This window comes from Cololabis saira, chromosome 1 (assembly GCF_033807715.1).
Source record: "Cololabis saira isolate AMF1-May2022 chromosome 1, fColSai1.1, whole genome shotgun sequence".
Lineage (NCBI taxonomy): Eukaryota > Metazoa > Chordata > Actinopteri > Beloniformes > Belonidae > Cololabis > Cololabis saira.
The window spans coordinates 42,301,152-42,320,016 of NC_084587.1; the positions used below are offsets into that span (position 1 = coordinate 42,301,152).

The window sequence follows — 18,865 nt, forward strand, 5'->3', positions numbered from 1 at the left end:
TTGAGGCAAAGTATGTCATGCAAATGTAGTCGTTCCCGATGAAGTACCCGGCTGAAGTACATCGTCCAACACCACTGGGAGCCGGAGCCGGAGCCACGGCCGAGCCGTTGACCTCCGTCTACAAACGTGAAACTTTACAGCAGAAACAAACACACTTTAACATTCTGGTACAAACAAAGAACAGTGTTCTTCATAGCTGCGTCATAGCATCTATGGCAACATGAGATTTTTTATGACCCACATCAGGTGAAATATAAAGCAACAAATGTTATGCGTTTTAAGATAAGATAATCCTTTATTCTTCCCTCAATGGGGAAACTCACTTGTTAGCAGCAGTACACTTAACACTAGGGTTGCCACCCGTCCCGTAAAATACGGAATTGTCCTTTATTTGAGAAAAAAATGTTGCGTCCCGTATTGAACTAATACGGGACGCGATTTGTCCTGTATTTTCATTAACATACACACGTCTGTCACACACACATCAACACTAAATTTAACAATACTGAACAAAATAAAAACACAGGAAACATTAAGGCCAGCAAAATCTTTGTGGCGGGACAACAGGACCTGCTGCGCTCTGTATATTATAGTTGAATTATTGAAATAAATTAACTTTTACACCATATTCTAGTTGAATTATTGAAATAAATTAACTTTTACACCATATTCTTCACCTGTAGGCTATATTACATCTTGGCTGATGTGGACATACATAGCATAGGAGGATATTTCAGTTGCTAGTACGGTTGTCTGTCTGTACAGTCATGCAAATTCAATGCTATTAAAGCACTTTAAACTTTAAATCAAAGCATTTTGTTTTTTCATATAAAATAAACACTTTTTTATGCAATTTAGAAGTTTTGGGGCTTTTTTTTGGCTCCTGCGCTGCTGAAATCGGGTGTCCCTTATTTCTATTTCTGAAAGGTGGCAACCCTACTTAACACACACATGCAGGGGAGGGGTAAAAAAAAACGTAAAAAAGGAGAAAATATATATATGTTACGAGATATAAACAATATATACAGTACAATACAGTTTATAAGGGTTTGGTGTTTTGATTTTCCTTTGGGGACGGATAAAGCATTTTTTAATTTAAATTGGTATGTTTGTTTGCTACTGAACAGACAGCTGTGTTCATCTGTCCATCAGTCCACACATAAGTGAGTAGCAATGTTTGTCAGTTAAAGATTAAGAGCGTGTTTTCGTGTCTGTGAAAGACTGACTGAGGGGAAGTTTGTCTTTTTCTGCAGTTGTTTGTTCGTCTTAAAAAACAAACGGTCGGGGTTGAAGACGGTGGAACCCGCCCCCTCCTTTCCGGCTCCTCCAAACAAAAGACTGGCCTTTTTTCGCGCCGTGCGTTTAAAAGTCCAACGCAGCCAATCGGCGTCCGAGACAACGCACAAAAAACTTGACGGGCGCTTTCCAGCCAATCACGTGCGAGAACCCGCCCCTTCCCCCTGCAGTTCAAACGAGAATGCTGCCTGTGAGCCAATCAGCGCGGGGCGGGGGCGGGGCCACGGGGAACTATTTTTAGTCAGGTTAGTCGAGCTCCTGAGCAGCGACGGTGACACAACAACCGCGTCCTTCCTCGTTCAGTCGCAGTTTCTCCGGAGAACCAAGGTACGATTTCGCCCTATTTAAAAGCTTTTTATTCCAGGTGAAATGTTATTATCTTGTGCAAAAGGGGGTTGGAATTTAGTTTCGTGTGTTAATCCTTCGGGGTTGTGGCGCTTTTATCCGCTAAAGCGGGTTATCGGCGAGGTCGAGTAAATGCGCAACAGGCCGCGTTTACAGCAGCGCCATTTCGTAGCGAGGGAAGCCGCGTGTTGGGCCGTGTGAGCGGGGCGGCGAGGGCCGCAGGGACCCGCGGCCCTCGCCGCCCCGCTCACACGGCTCAACACGGTCCCCCTCGACCCGGGGGGACCGCGCTCCCCCGCCGGGGCTTGCAGGGGCGGCTGCCGGGGCCGGGTTTTTTTTGGCGGAGTCATCTTTAGGCGGGAAGATACAAAATGGAGTCTGGTCTTTTTGTCTCGGGAGGAGCAGAAATCCGATTAGCGGCGGAGCCAGAAACCCCGACCTGCACCAAGATTATGCTCAACTTTGACCGATCCTATTAACGCCCTGCAACCGTTCCTTAACAAAATCCCGGTACTGGGGAAAGATTTGTTACTAATAAAATGAAGGACGTATCTTTTAAAATAATTCAGTCCTACCCATGTAAAGTTTTTTTTTTTAAAGATGGATTTAATTTAGAGTTTTTCTTTAACTACAAAATGAATGGAACTATATCTGTAATTTGATTCGTGTTTTGTGTTGAACCACATTTCTCCCTTTTGCTTTGAATATTGTATTGTTTGGCTTCATTGACTATCCATCTGTTAAAAAAATAACAATTTTATATCATTAATCTTAGTTTATTGGCAAAATGGTTTAGTCACAAATCCCTTTATTAACCAAAAGCCTTTTATTTTTTTTTTGTATTTTTGAAAATGAGGTCAAATCAGACAATATATTAGAACCATTAGTCTCTCCACCAATGCAAAGGCCATCAAGGCCTTAAGTTTGTGCTTTTTTAATGCATTACTTTAGTTCATTGTGTCCTGATTTTCCGCCGCTGAGTTTGTCTCCCCCTGGTGGTTATATTGTGCTGTTTGCATTTCGTCTTTCAATTTAAAAAAAAAAATAATTGCTTCCTGTAGACTAATCGTCCCCCCCCCCCCCCCCCCTTCAGTTTTTTCAGAGAGCAGTTGCAGCCATGACAAAGGACCCGAACAAGCCCAGAGGGAAGACCTCTTCCTATGCCTACTTCGTGGCCACCTGCCGGGAGGAGCACAAGAAGAAGCACCCAGGGACCAGCGTGAACTTCTCCGAGTTCTCCAAGAAGTGCTCCGAGAGATGGAAGGTGGGTCCTCTTCACCCTCATCATGTAGCTGCAACTAAAGAGGGGAATTAATAAACCAGTGTTTTTATTTAACAAACTTTTCCTCTTCCCACACACACAGACCATGTCAGCCAAGGAGAAGGTGAAGTTTGAGGACTTGGCCAAGACCGACAAGGTCAGATATGACAGAGAGATGAAGACCTACGTCCCACCTAAAGGGACCGCCAAGGGCAAGAAGAAGAAGGACCCGAATGCCCCAAAGAGGCCACCGTAAGTTCCTTCAGGCAGGGTTTTAATGAAGCTCAGCAACCCGTTTCGGGGTTTTTCGGCCACTAACGGATCCTCTCTGTGCCCCTCAGCTCCGCTTTCTTCGTCTTCTGCTCCGACCACCGCCCTCGCATCAAGGAGGAGCATCCCGGCATCTCCATCGGCGACATCGCCAAGAAGCTCGGCGAGCTGTGGTCCACGCAGACCTCCAAAGACAAGGCCCCGTACGAGGCCAAGGCCGGCAAGCTGAAGGAGAAATACGAGAAGGTATGGGGGGTTTTACCGGTGGGGGTTTGGCCTCTCACCCGGGGTCAGAGTGGACTGTTAACCGTGTTCTCCTCCGCAGGACGTCGCCGCCTACAAGGCCAAGTCTGGCTCAGGAAAGAGCGATGCCGGCAAGAAGAGCGGCCCCGGCAGGCCCCCGGCCAAGAAGGTGGTGCCAGCCGACGACGATGATGATGATGACGAGGACGAAGATGATGAGGATGACGACGATGAAGACGACGATGATGACGAGTAAATGTTTAAAGGAGTGCAGTTTGCATCGTTCCGCTCAGTTTGTTTTGGTGTGTGGGTGAATGAACCATCCTGCTGTCCCGGCGGCTCGGTCGGACCTGAACGCCTCATCCACTTCAGGGATTTAGTTTTAAACTCTTAGTCCACGTGTGTTTCTGCCGAACTCGTTCGTTACATCTCGTCCTCGTTGATATTTAAACGCTGATTAAATGGACTGAAGCTCCTGAGGGCAGCAGGAAGTCAGATTTCGTTCCTTTTTTTTTTTTTTATGATTCTGCAGCGCCGCCGTTCTGCCGCGGCGCATCTCTAAAACTCGTCTTACTACCAGGAGATTTTCTGTAGCTTGATTTAAAATGTTGGCAGCCGTTTTAAATGTGGAACTTTAAGCTTGTAGAACCAATTTTGTTTTTGTAATAAAAATTTTGTATATTGATTAAAACTGTGTGGACTTTCTTACAGTGAACTGTTGAAGTGTTTGACCCGCTACGGTTCTGATGGGGGGTTTCTGAGGTCCAAAACCAGGTTCCTCCAACTCTGGTTTTAGAGGTCAATAATCTGAACCGGTTCCAGAGTGTATCAAGACCAGGGTCCAGATGCAGCTCAGCACTGAATCAATCTGATTCTGTGAACCTCACACTAAGATCAACGCTTGTTTTTGCTTAAACTATTTAACCAGGAGACTTCATTTATCGGCCCAAAGTATCAATACTGAAAACATTAAACCAGACTCCTAACTGAGTCTCCTAGCTGACTAGAACCGGGATGTTTCATGGAGGTTATGCTTAATGCCGCTCTGTCCAAACTAAAAATAAATACAATATATAGATGGTGTGGATTCAGAACTAAATTTGATCAAGTTTACAATCTGATTTCACGTGAGGATTTCTAATTCCACAGCAAGGGAAGACCTGTGGCGCTAGAGGCCCCAGGGTCCTGCCGGAGACCACTGCAGAAACTGAATCTTACCAGGAATACTGGTCTTTCCAGTTAAAATGTCTAATTTTTAGTCAAATCTCATAACAATTTTCACCTCAAGTAAATTCTTGAATTTACCTCAAGTAAATTCAAGAATTCTTATTACAAGCAAAAATCTTCCACTGACTGGTAGATTTTTCTACTTATTTTAAGTGAAAATCTAATTGAAACAGGTGAATTGTTTTTTCCATCGAGTATTGTGTAATGAGATTTTTGTTTTTGTTTGGGACTAAAAATGAGATATTTTAACTAGAAATAAGACAAATGTTCTTAAGATTTTGAGTTTTTGCAGTGCAGAGCCTCGCACCGGAGACCAGAGCAACACCATCCAGTACAGCGGGGCAGACGCTGAATGACCCTGGGCTCCTCGGGAAGTAGAGGGTTCTGGCCTCCTGAATCAGAAGCTTATTGCCAAGTTTAACACACAAGGAATGTGTTGTGATTGGTGCAATACAAATGTACAACATGTTGGTTTTTAAAGTGCCGGAGTAATGAGTACAGAGGTGACCTAGGATGTGCGTTAAATTTATCACTGAATATTGAAAAAACAAAATTCATATTTACAGGAGGAGACACTGACACTTCAGTTAATATAGATGGTATTGAAATAGAGTAAGGGAAACGTCATGCTGGATGAGTTTAAATTTATCACATATACATTATACAAAGATATCAAAAACAATTGCTGTTACACAAAGTAAAGGATTCATTGGACAACAAAGCGTTGTACATTTTATATAACACTGATTGTTCCATATCTGACCACCTGTGTTGAAGTTTGGGGAAATGCCTGTAAAACATATTCAGTCAATTTTCATTTAGCAAAAAAGAGCCATAAGAATAATCAGTAGAAAACAATATAGAGATCCAACAAATCCATTATTCCTTCAGTTACAATTCTTGAAATTTCATGAATTAGTAATTATAGTATACTGCAAATTATGTTTAAAGCTCATAAAACTTTACCAGTCAACATTCAGAAAAGATTTGAAAAAAGAGAAAGCAAGTATAACTTAAAAGAAACAGAGATCTTTAAAAAAAAAAACATACAGGACTAAATTGATGGAACGTTGTGTTTCTATGAAAGGAATCAGTTTATGGAACAATCTGAACAAAGAATCCAAATCAAACAAATTCAAAAGAACAATTAAAGCCAGTATGTTAAGGAAATATGAAATATGTTAGTTACGTTTGATTGACATCCCATTGTCATGAAAGGTATAAACATTGTTGTTAAATGGTATTAACTGAATTGTAACTTGGGAACTAAAAAGGAATGTGACCGGCTGTGTCTATTTTATTTTAGTTTTTTATTTACTTTGTTTTTTTGCAGATTAAATAAGATTCTTCTTCTTTCTGCTCCCTTTCATTCACAATTTAGGAATGTTTGTGTTTATATTAAATTGTTTGTTTTATTTGATTAATGAATGAAATAAAGAATAAATAAATAAATTTAAAAAAAATGTGACGTATAAGCTCAGAAGTGGGGTCTTTGCGTTAATGTGGGTTAGGGGGCTAGTCTGTGGTAGACGGGGGAGAGGGGGTCCGGGGCCTTGTTGACGAGGACAGCTGCAGGCGGGAAGAAAAGGGGCATCAGGGTTGGGTCCAGTTTATCAATGTAGACTCCCAGATAGCTGTAGTCCTCCACTGTCTCCACATTGACCACCCCGGATGGAAACGCAATAAAACCTAAAGCATTAGACGTTAATAGGTTTTATTCTCTTGATGGATGGAGAATCAAACCTGACGTGATTAATAATAAAAGCATAAATATATTTTGTTTCTCCTTTTCCTTAAACACGCGTTCCTTGTTTTTACATTCCCTCCTCTACTCTTTACCTTATACATTTCTTCCTCATTATGCGGTCCTTCCTGGTCCAGCTCCTCTACGATTGGTCAAACAGTAAGGAGCAAGATTGAACCAAAATTAAATGTATTATCGCCTGATGGTGTGGGGGGGTGGTTGTACTTGATAAAACCCTCCATGACCACACCTACACGTGTTTTCATTTAGTTATATTAAAGATGGTTGTTGGTGTAAATATATTTGAGCTCGTCGTCATGTGTCAAAGTCCTGCCTTCAGATCACGCTTGTCAGCGACGCACGCCTGTGTTCTTTCTTTTCTGGGTCTGATTGGTTTGCGTGAGGTGGGGGTGAAGTATAAAACCCTGGAAGGCCTGGAACGTATTTATTTTTATTTAATCTTTATTTATCTACTCAGCTCTGAGATTGCAGAACGGCAATGAACTTGGTGCAAATGTATGCAATCTTCCCAGAATGGCTTCGTACGTAAAAATATACCAGTGTTCAGTAGCGGAACATATCAGAGCCGGGCCGGGGCGCGGGGGCATATGACCGGGCCCTTTGCAGCCCGGAGCCTCTCGTCTCATGCCGGGCTACTATATCAACAATTTACCACAAACTCCCATTTCCTTGCTGCCAGTGTGTGTCTGTGATTGTTGTAACTGGAGCTACCTGTAAACCTGCTCCCTGACCATGATGCAGCTTTTGGCGGCCCGGGCCCAGGGATGAATCTCTGCTAACAACGTCAGGTTCATCTCCCACAGGAGGAGGATTAGGGCCAACAAAATATGCGTCTAGCTTGGGCAATTTGGCTTTTTCTTGCTCCCTTTCTTTTTATTTGCGTTTTATCGCTCCACTTTTGTGTTTATAACTCCCGCTCATGTTTAGGCTGTATGGATTACTGTGCTCTGTTGACAAGTGATGGATGATGACGTATGATGTTGATAGACGGCTGTTGATGACCAACCATTTTACCCAAAATACATTTGGAGATTCACTTGCAATTTTTGTTTCAATGTTAACTGTGAGTGTGAAAATCTCAGCACAACATACAGTATTATACAATGCTTTATACCTAATATGAACCAAGTAGTGCCCCCCCCAGCCCCCCCTGAAGCCCCGCCCCTGCCAGTGGTACAACCTGCGATTATTAAGTGAAGTAAATCCAGCAAGGACGAGTCCTGAAATGTGATCCTGTTATGTTCTTCAGGACAACATGGTCCATGGGATCCAATTTACCTACAGTAATTTAGCTAAGATAGATGGTATCTCCATGGTCCAACCGTGATAAATACCAAAGTGTAAGGTAAATGTGAGCTTTTTTTTTTTATCAAGTATGAAATATAAAGTTTAAAGTCAGGATTCTTATCAAGCCAAACACCAAGATATTTATGAGTGTACAACCTCACTTGTGTCACCGTGCAGAGTTTTGATGTCAGGAACTGCAGACAGGTTTATGGGAGAACTTTGGTTTTGGTAGCATTCATGTAACCTTGAGGATGATCTGATAAACAGGGGCTTCGATTAAGAGGCCAAGACGGTCAGCGTGGGTCAAACTGCCATTTATTTAACATGTCTAAAACTCTAAAATACCACAGTTGATGAAGAAAAAGAAGATAGACAGACACATCACGGCTGGGGAGCCAACCACTCACTGCCTAGGACACTGGGAGTAACGTAAATCAGAAATATTAAAGAAAAGAAGTATAAACCCAACACACATCAAATCAAACCACCACACGATAAGTGAACTCCCAGCGCCTCGACCACACGGTGAATGGAGGACACCACCAGCCGCAACACTAGAAAAGGAGAAGACAGAATGTTAAAACTAAACCTTAAAATCCTAAAAGACAATAAAACCAATACAACTAAAACATAAAATACTAAACTAAAATAAACAGCAGTCAGTGCTATGCCTAAAAGTAAAAGTAAAAGAAAGCACTGTTAAAATGTTTGTAGGACCTGTTGTGAGGTTTAAAAATCATCTTTTACATACCTCTACAAAAACAGTGAAAGTTTCAGTCATACAAACAAAGAGACCCACAATTAAAATCATTAAAATACAGATACCTCAGGGTGCATATACATGCACCCCTACGTTACCCTAACAATAAAACCACTATAAAACAATGCTAAAAAACACAAAATGTTCCTTACCGGGGGGGCAGAGAGTAAGGAACACAGCCAACTCACACGAGGGACACAGGGAGTGACACCCTTTGCCACACCTGCTTATAAAGAGTCCCTGTGTCCCTCTTACAGTTTTTCTCAGTCGCTTTGGTACATTTCTCAGATCAGAATTGAAATTCTCAAAACTACCTGTTCAATCTTCACATCATTGTGTCACTTGTGCACATCAAAAAAGCAGTTTCTCATTTCTTTGAACAAGTTGCAAATGCATTTGTCATCCATGCAAATGATAATGTACAATTTTCTGCTGTTTCCTACATTATCAGTTGTTTATGTCATGTTGATCAAAATGTATTATCTCTGTCTCTGTTGAATAGTCTCACCCCCCACAACATTTAGGCATTAGTTCATCGCATAAGTCTTTACATGCAAAATGGTTGAACAAGTTGTCATAATATGTCAGCATATTTCTATACATTTCCATTAGACTTTGTTTCTAAATCTGGCCTGAATTGGTAAATTGATCCCAGGTGAATCTTGACTTTCTGTAATGAAGAGAAATGTGTCAAGCATTAGATCAACCAATGATCAACCAGTTTTCTGAAATAGCTCAAAGGTGCATCTCATGAACTATCAGCTGGCAAGTATACATATAGCCGGAGCACAACACAATGTTACAATGTCTGACAATGGAAGGACAAGGAATTGGACGGGGTCAACAGCCAGAGAGAAGAAGAAGAGGAAGAGGAGTGAGGCTGCGTGGCGCAGGAGTTGGGAGGCAAAACAGAGGAAGAGGCAGAAGAGGCCGAGGACATATGCGTGTTCCTGATGAGATAAGAGCTACACTTGTAGACCATGTCTCAATCATGGGCTTACAATGGCCGAGGCTGGTCGAAGGGTGCAGCCAAATGTTGGGAGAACAACTGTGTCCTCAATCGTCAAGACTTTTCGTCGACAGAACAGGTATGTAATCTAACAATACAGTAAGCACTGTACTGTAATACTGTATACTTTCTGTAATGCTTCATACAATATGACAGTATTCTACTTTCATTTTACCATATACAGTAAGTATACTATATACAGTGACATTTTATCTTACTCAATTTTGTGTTTTGCATTACAATATTTTTTCCACATAGGACTGCAAGACAACTTCACAGGGAACATGAGTAAGCAATTTGACTGTCTTATCCGTACACAATGACACAAGCACTTGTGATTCTGATGCACTGACACGTTCATTGACACAGATATTTAATTTTGAGAGATGAACTAAGGATTTTGAGCAAGAGACTGGCTTTTGCAGGTAATCCATGGTGTTTTGCTATTTGTACGAACTGTTTTGAGAAATGCACTTACTGTTTTGCAAATGTCGAGGATGATCTGAGAAATGTACCAAAGCGACTGAGAAAAACTGTAATTGGTCCCAGCTGCTGGCCTACTGCTACATTCAGGACTAGTTTTGCAACATGAAGCGCAGTCTGTGAGGTCGCAAAGTCAGCCTGAAGGTTTGTGGAAACCTCCCTCAGAGAAGGTGCTGATGTGTATAGAACTGTGTCGTCTGCATACATGTGATGAGAAGAGAATTTAAGCTGGTCACAGAGGTGATTAATATAAAGTAAAAACGAGCAAGGGTCCTAAAATAGAGCCCTGAGGATCCCCCTCATTCAGTACGACCAGATCAGACAACACAGAATCAAACTGAACAACCTGAGTGTGATTTGTTAAATAGCTTTTAAACCAAAGAGTCATATCTACACTGAAACCAAGTTAGCTGCTGCTAGCTGAGGTTTCCACTAAACCGAGCAGCGTCTAAAAAACCACATCCACCGTGCCCGAACCAGGTTTGGGCTGCAGCCGGCCTGGATGAGCTCCAGCCCCTGGTCCTCGCTCCCATCATCAGCACGTCCCCAGAGAGACTCCTCCTGCCACCCTGGACCCGCTTCAGTTTGCCTATAAGGCAAACGGGTCGGCTGAAGGTGCCACCTCCAACCTCCTGGACTGCACACTGACTCATCTGGACAACATTGATACCTGGATGCTGATCGTGGACCTTTCACCTACATTCAACAATCACACGCTCCAAGCTGACAGCAGGTTGAGCGCAGGAGATATTACATATACATATTAAAATATGATGAAATGAAGCGAATTACTGACACGTCAACCAGAAACTCTTCAGAATCAGAATCGTGTTTATTTATTATAGTCAGTATATAGTGTATATATATATATATATATATAGTATAGGGATTTTGACTCGGTTATTTTCGCTCACTGTACAGTAAATAGGCAAATGAAAGCTCTTATTAACATATATACCTTTTTATTTAAAGTGAAAGATGCAGCAGTGTGAGGTAGACATGGTTAATGAAAGCTGCATTGTTACAGCATTTGATTGTGGTTATTTATTATTATTATTATTATTATTATTATTATTATTATTATTGCACAGTGGTTGATTACTCTTTTTTTATTAAACTTTATTAGCAAATCTTGGTATACAAACACCAACAAGGTATACAATAGTGTGGAACAGCACATACAATGATGGAGTAAATTATAAAAATATCTAGTATGAATAAGAATTCATAATATAGATAATGAAGGTAACAGTCATAATAATAATAATAATAATAATAATAAAGATGAGTAAGTAAATAAATAGATAATAAAACAGGAGAATAAAACAGCTATGAGGAATAGAATCTGATGCATAGAAAACAATAAGGAAAGGTCAAGACAGTTATAAATAAAAGGTTAGTCAGAGGATACAGGGAAAAACTTTTCATAGTTGAATAAAAATATATTACTTTTTTTGTTGTTTATCAAATAAAGAGATTTAATGAGAGAATTTAATTCTAGTAGAAAGTGGTTGATTACTCTCAGACTCTGAGCGAGGAGAGTTAATCAGCTTGGGGGAAGAAACTGTCTCTGGCTGGAGGTTTTGGCTACAGAGCTCTGTAGCTCCGTCAAGAGCATAGACATATATACATGTATACATGTATATACCGGTATACATGTATACTATGTATACATGTATATACCGGTATACATGTATACATGTATACATATGTATACATGTATGTATACATGTATATGTCTATGGTCCAGAGGGGAGGAGTTGGAACAGACTGGGTCCTGTTTGTGTTATTGGCTGGAAGCTCCAGTTTTTTTGTTTTTTTTTAATTTAAATCTTGAAATACAATGAAAAATTAAGATAAAAGGCAACATACAAATACAGAGATTCCAGCACTAAATTGAAAAGAAATAAACAAAAGAATATATATAAAGGACAAGACAGTTGAATGTATATTAAAAAGATAAATAAAAACAGCATAATGTGCGAGAGTAGGTTTCATGTAAACAAATTCAGCGATTTGCAGATGCCGATGGTCTTTTGTGCCTTTGTGTTTTTTGATGAGTAGATCGTCCTCATATATTGTTCATGTTCTTTTTTAAGTACAAGGAGTTCAGGCTTTCTGTGGATGAATTTGCACTTGCGTCCCTATCTTTGTGATTAAAATTATGAAAACCAAAAATAACATTCTTAAAATAAAGATGAAAATCAGAAAAGACAGAATCAGCAATATACTTGTGGAAGTCCCTCCAGAATTTGCAAGTGAATTCACATGACCAGAATAAGTGAGAATGTTTCAGGAAGCCTTTGGCAAAAAGAACAATTAACATCTGTATCATTCTTAAATTTGGATGAATATTGTTTTGCAGGGTAGAATTTGTGTATCAATTTAAAAAAGATGTCTTTGACTTTATTTGTTAGAAACAGTACTCGAGTTGTAAATAAAAATCAGGGGGATGGTGGATTTTATGATATGGGGACAGATAATTTGTGCTGATTACAAATAATATAATATATTACAAATAATAGCACTGACCAAAACACCTGCAGAAATACTGCAGGAATGACATAGCAGCAGTTAAATGCAGCCTTCTGTAAGCTTTAAATATCCACTGGGCTTACATCAAATACATCAAAACACAACAATAAAAAACAGTTTTCTGAACTTATCAATATGTCTGTCCTTCACAGGATAAGTAAAATGGATCACTGCAAAAACTCAAAATCTTAACAAGAATATTTGTCTTATTTCTAGTTAAAATGTCTCATTTTAGTAAAAAAAAATCTTATTACACTTAAAACAAGACTCATCACTGGAAAAAACAACAATTTTCACCTGTTTCAAGTAAATTTTCACTTGAAATAAGTAGAAAAATCTGCCAGTGGAACAAGATTTTTTTGCTTGTAATAAGAAGATAAATCTTGTCCCACTGGCAGATTTTTCTACTTATTTCAAGTGAAAATTTACTTGAAACAGGTGAAAATTGTCAAATAAGTTATTTTCCTGGTGATGACTAAATGTTGAAATAGCAGTAAAACCACATTCATTGATGAAATGACATAAGGGATGGAAAGGGGGGATGATTTTGACCGTTTTTATTTCAGGGGGGGATGATTTGGACCGTTTTTATTTCAGGGGGGGGTGCTATCCCCCCTCATCCCCCCTCAACTCCGGTACTGGTTAGAAAGGTCTGGAAGCTCCAGTTCCACGGTGGTTCGTGTTAATTAGGACGCAGGGCCGCTGAGTTCTACCTGCACGTTGACCACTTGTGGAGCCTTGAGTGGCGTGACGTCACGGTGATTGACGGGCCCGGCAGCCAATAGCCGTTGAGCTCCGTCCCCGCGCCGGGCCAATCCCGCGGCCGCCCACCCCCGCTTGGACGTCGGCAGCAGCAGCAGTTCAGCACCGGGAGCTGTCCACCGTGCACGAGCCGGCCGAGCCCCGACGGTAAGAACCGAGACATTACCAACCTGTTGATGCATCCACGCCTTCCTGCGCGCGCATCCGCGTTGTTACCTGCTCGAGACGGCAGGTAACAACACGGGCGCGCCCGCGAAGGCTTCATTTGTTGGTTTCTCCGCGTGCTCGCTCCTGATCCTGATGCTGCACGTCAGTCACGTGTGGGCGGGGCTACAGCACAAAGCTGCAGGACTGGTCCCAGCAGGCTCCAGTCTCACTGAGAACTGAGTGGGCAAGCCTAAGTACCCCGACAGTCCTGTATCCTTCATACAGGTGTCCCCACAGCCGTCTCTGGAGGACCGCTGTCGTGCCAAAAAGTGATTGCCTGCCAGAATCTGATTTCTTCTGATTTCTGGCCGCGGGAGCGCGCACAGCAGCCCGTTGAGCAAGAGCACTAAAACGTCAGATTTTCAGATTATGAAGCTCAATAATGAGATCAAGTCATATTTAGGCAGAAACAACTTTTCATTAACTGTATTTGGCCTTCAATCAATTTTTGGCAGGTGAAAATGCCTATTTTGTGTTGTAATGGTCCTTTAAAAGAGTTAAAAGCAATCCTGTGAGCTCTAGTGTTTATATTATGAAGCTCAACAATGAGATCAAATCATATTTAGGTAGAAACAACCTTTCATTAAATGTATTTGGCCTTCAATCCATTTTTGGCAGGTAAAAAGACCAATTTTCAGGGGGGGAAATCAGATCCTGGCAGGCAATCACTTTTTGGCAGAACACCGGCCTACGGAGGAGTTCATGGTCCACTCCATCGGCAGGTGTCCCGTCCGGACCAGCATCCCTCCACCGCCGTGCTTCACACTGACTACGTTTACAGCAGGGGTGTCCAAAGTCGGTCCTCGAGGGCCGCAGTCCTGCATGTTTTAGTTGTTTCCCTGCATCAACACACCTGATTCTAATTAACGGTCGTCACCACCTTCATCAAAGTCTGGATAGTTCTGTTGATGACCAAGCTCCTTGTATCGTGGTTTGATAAAAAAAGGGACACATCTAAAACATGCAGGACACCGGCCCTCGAGGACCGACCTTGGACACCCCTGGTTTACATGCAGTCAAAATTCGGGTTATTGCTAATATTCCGGTTACTTTAACATTCGGAATAGTTATCCCTGTATACATGGTAATTAATCATTTGGGATATCTGGATCAAACCAGCGACGCGCGGAGAACATCATGACGCAATTACCGTAATTTCCGCTTCTTCTTCCTGTATCCAAATTCAAAAAGAAAATGCTGCTTTGCGATACTTTTCGCTCACCTTCTTGTAAAACTCGCTATCCCGGTACTTTCTACCGTCTACAAATGCCAAAATGTTCATATCTTTCATTACATTTATGAAGTGATTAGTCTCCTCCTCACTCCAAAAGTGTGGCGTGGTCTTGAGTTTCTCCATGTTTATAAGAATTTCCTGGACTCAAAAGACCAGGATTCCTTGAGAACAGAGCATGCGCAGAAAACAAATTAATGTCCCTTTTGATCGGGATATTCCATTAGCGTATACATGACCGAATATTCGGGTTTTAAAAGGAGTAACCCAGGGGTCATATTCGGGTTTTTAAAAACCGGAATATGAGCAAATTCCGGTTAATCAAAGGGGTTATTGGTGTTTACATGGCCGTGCAAATTCGGGTTATTGCTAATATTCCGGTTTTAAAAGGGTTATTGATGCATGTAAACGTAGTCACTGGGTCTGCTGTGTTCGGTTCCTCCAAACATGTTTCTGGGACATTCAAAACCAAACATGTCCACTTTGGTCTTGTGTCCAGAAGTCTGCGGGTTGGTTCAGGTCCAGATCGGTTCAGTCTTCCTAAGACTCTGCCATCGCGTTGATCAGTGTTTAAACTGCTGAATAGAGTTTTTAGATGCTGAGATGAAGCTCCTCTTTTTAATGTTCTGTTTCTTGGTCTGACCTCGGAGTATGTTTGCTGCGACGTGCACTCATGTTGCGGGTCCAACTGTCTCGAATGTTCTTCACTTCAGGCTGGTGTGGCTGTGTTTGGTTCTTCCACTCGCTACTGAGCCTCTCGTTGTTAAATAGATCAATTGTTAAATTAACAACATGTGTTGTTTCTTCAACCCAACAAACACCAAACAAAAGTTGTTTGGCAGAGATTTGGCAAATGTTTCAGGGTTACAACCCTGCTGCTCCTCCCACAAACGCATGTTCCTGACAAATGTGTCGCTATTTAAAAGAGAAAGAAACCTGTTTTCCAACAGGACAAGGTTCAAGGTTCAACGTTTACTTTATTAATCTCCCACGGGAGAAATTGGTTTCGGAGTAAAAGCCACAATGCTGCAGTACAGACAGACACAGACGGCACATTAAAAACATCAACAACAACACCATCAACATCATCGGACAGGGTTTATTACCAAAAAGTGTTGTTATAACAATGTAATAACCTACCGAACACATGTCCTTACTTTTCATACCAAGTTTAGTGGGCAGTGAGGTCGGTTCTGCACAGTTTGAGGATCTGGGAACATCAGACATGAATGCTTCTGTGTTAGCGGTATGTACAGGTCTGTTACTAAGCAATTTATCAAACTTTGATTATGACCTCTATGAGTCTCGCTTGGCTGTTATTCATTTAACAACAATGAAGCCAAAGAGGGCAAACCTAAGTACCACCTTTTTGTGTCTTTAGGATTTAGGAGGGTGGGTTTTAGCAGCTAAACTAATCTGACGCTGAAGTTTGCAGGACCTGGAAACGGGCCCATCTGCATTTTGAGTAGACGAGTCCAGTCCAGGAGCTGAGCCGACCTGCCTGCAGTCCACAGGTGTCTTCAGCTCCCAGAGGCTCAGGCCGTCGTTGGAGAAGAGCAGAGGCCGCTCAGCTGTATTACTACTATTACTACTACTACTACTGCTACTGCTACTACTACTACTACTACTACTACTACTACTACTACTACTACTACTACTACTACTACTACTACTACTGTCATTTAGCAGACGCTTTTATCCAAAGTGACTTCCATCTGAGACATACACACCATGGAGCAATTAGGGTTACGGCCTTTGCCCAGGGGTGATTCATCCTTGTTGCCATTCCGGGGCTTGAACCTGGGTCCACTAGACTCCAGACCCAAGCCCTCCTCTGTAGCCACTAGACTACCACCCCCCTTGGGGGTAAATGTATGTAAATGTCTGAAACGCTGCCATCGTGTCCTCAGTTTAAACACTTAAACATGTTCTTTTTTCAGCTGTGGGTTTATGGGACCTTCACATGTTTGCATGCTGTTTTTATTCCCCTTATACAGAGTACCAACACTGACGTGCCGACCACTCTCCTTTCTGACTATTTATACCTCTTAAGAATCTGAGTTTCTGGCAGGTGCGTGAGGCTGCCGGTCCTCACGCCAACTGCAGTCTTAACCAATCCCAGCGGAGATTAGTCCAATCCTCCGTTTAATCATCTTAGCCTCCTGCCCCTGTGGACCGGCGTTGGGAGCAGGTAGCAGAGTACGTTGTGCTGTAACCCCGCCCCCCCGGGGCTGGAGGGCTCCGGGGGGTCTGGGACTGAACCTTGTGTGTCCGCAGGTGAGCATGGCCAAGGTGAAGCAGGTGGGGCTGCTGGTGGCGGGATGTCAGCCCTGGAACAAAGACGTGTGCGCAGCAGGTGGAGACCGCTTCGCCTACTGCGCCACTTTGGCCATTTACATCTACCAGGTGCGTCTACCTGTGTGTTGGCGAGGGGCGGAGACGTGGCATCACGTGCCTGGTGGAGGGAGGAGAACCTGACATCTGAGCGTTTAACATCCTGCTGGAGAGAAAACAGCAGACTCGTGCAGTCTGAGCAAAACCAAAAACACCCTCCATGTAGCAGTAAAGATTATGACCACACGGGGGCAGCATTTCACAAGAAAGTTAACGTGTCACCTGCTGGAGGAAGAGCACGTCCCAACATGGACTGTATAAGAAGAACTGGACAAGCCCTTCTCTGTGACATCACCACAGGGTTTCTGAAGAGTGCTTTTGAAGCCTGTTTTTCCTCACTGCACTGCGCTATGTTGGAAATAAGAGGAACAGAAAGTCTGCTAGGACACGTCCACACTACGTCACTCACAGTTTTACTATTTTAGCTCCCCTGAGCTTATGCTAATCTACCATGATAATTAATAAAACAATCTGATCAAATGTGCACAGAAATCTTCATTTCAAGTGTCGCTACTGACAAAACATTAGTTACCGTAAGTCTTCACTTCATGGTTAGTGGAGGAACTGGAACTTTGTTCTGTTTCCTGGGTGGGGACAACCCTCCAGTTACAATGTTGAAGCTTGATTAAAAAGGTACAGCTTTGTAGCATAAGTTAACATATTTACAGTCTGGTTCTGTCAGTCAAGTCGGGTCTAAAGCCTGCTAGCATATGAGAGCAGGTCTTCGTCTTAGCTCTGGGTTCTAATATCATTTTGGTAGCAATGTTTGGACAGAGTTGGTCAGGATGAATATAAAGGGATTTTAGTTAGCATCATAGGCTAACATAAGCTAAGTCAGACAAGCCAACATGGCTAAAAGTGATTGCTGTAAGATGACTTGCTGTAAGGTGGGCATGTTCCTCGCAGCTTTCAGGACAATTGGGTCCTCCCATTTCCAACATGGCACCGCAGGTAAAAGAGGCTTCAAAAACACTTCAGAAACATCAATGTTGGTTTGTCCAGTTCTTCTGGTACAGTCCATCACAGGACACGAGAAAGTGGACCTGTAGTGGGACAACATGGTAATACAAGACATGTCGGGCCGTCCCCACTCATTAGTACAGTGTTCTCAGTGGCTCTTTTGTCAACACAGTTCATCTTATTGCCCCCATGTGGTCATAAGTGGTATTACTACATACAGTGGCTTTAAAGTGGAGTCACACCTTCCTGGGTTTTAGTTTTCAGTTTTGCACAAACTCGAGTATTTTAAAACCAAACTGTGGAATAGGTAGAGGGTCTCCAGGCATTTACATAAACTGAAGTCACTTTTACTCAGTGTGTTACCATGGTAACCAAGCCTGGTCGGGAGCCGATGCTGATCTTTAAACCCAGAGTTTCTCCCCGACATGGATCTGAAATGGATTTCAAGTTAGTTAGGTAATGAAAACTGTATTTTTTGCTGAGGTTAGGTGAGTTCACCTTTGGTGTCCCTCAGGGCACCCGTTGGGGACACTCCAACAAGCCCCCCTTTTCTTCGCACAGTCAGCCCGATATATTTGTCGGGTTTGTGCAAACAAACTTTGTCTCTCACGGTTCAGTAATGAATAAAATAAAACAAATATATCACATCAATATTCTTGATCTTGTCCAACCTTTGTTTTTTTTGTTTGTTTTTCTTAAATTTATTGGAGTAAATCTGAGCCTTTATTTCGTTTTTTTCCACCTTGTTGCAGTTGGACCAACAGTACAATGAATTCAAGCTGAGGTCCATCATGTCGGAACACAAGAAGACCATCACAGCGATCAGCTGG

The 18,865-nt window shown here is 42.1% G+C and overlaps 2 protein-coding genes across 2 annotated transcripts in view; both read left to right on the plus strand.

Moving 5' to 3' along the window:
- Positions 1–1,540: 1,540 nt before the first annotated feature.
- LOC133446182 (high mobility group protein B2-like) lies at positions 1,541–4,106 on the plus strand. The gene is made up of 5 exons (XM_061724104.1): positions 1,541–1,623; positions 2,735–2,905; positions 3,006–3,154; positions 3,244–3,418; positions 3,498–4,106. Exons 2-5 carry the CDS (start codon positions 2,759–2,761, stop codon positions 3,669–3,671), a joined length of 645 nt encoding a protein of 214 aa, XP_061580088.1. The 5' UTR covers positions 1,541–1,623; positions 2,735–2,758; the 3' UTR covers positions 3,672–4,106.
- Positions 4,107–13,327: 9,221 nt separating this feature from the next.
- The window catches only part of wdr17 (WD repeat domain 17), a 39,804-nt gene continuing 34,266 nt past the window's right edge, over positions 13,328–18,865 (plus strand). Inside the window, exons 1-3 of the mRNA XM_061733084.1 lie at positions 13,328–13,390; positions 16,959–17,087; positions 18,788–18,865. The exon at positions 18,788–18,865 is cut by the window's right edge and continues 106 nt beyond it. Of these exons, the coding sequence (XP_061589068.1) occupies positions 16,965–17,087; positions 18,788–18,865 (201 nt within the window). The 5' untranslated portion in view covers positions 13,328–13,390; positions 16,959–16,964. The remainder of the gene's footprint in view (positions 13,391–16,958; positions 17,088–18,787) is intronic.

Coding starts and splice junctions, on each gene's coding strand:
- LOC133446182 (XM_061724104.1), top strand. CDS start 2,759: ATGACAAAGGACCCGAACAAGCCCAGAGGGAAGACCTCTTCCTATGCC. Junction 3,155..3,243: donor AATGCCCCAAAGAGGCCACC/GTAAGTTCCTTC, acceptor TGTGCCCCTCAG/CTCCGCTTTCTTCGTCTTCT. Junction 3,419..3,497: donor TGAAGGAGAAATACGAGAAG/GTATGGGGGGTT, acceptor TCTCCTCCGCAG/GACGTCGCCGCCTACAAGGC.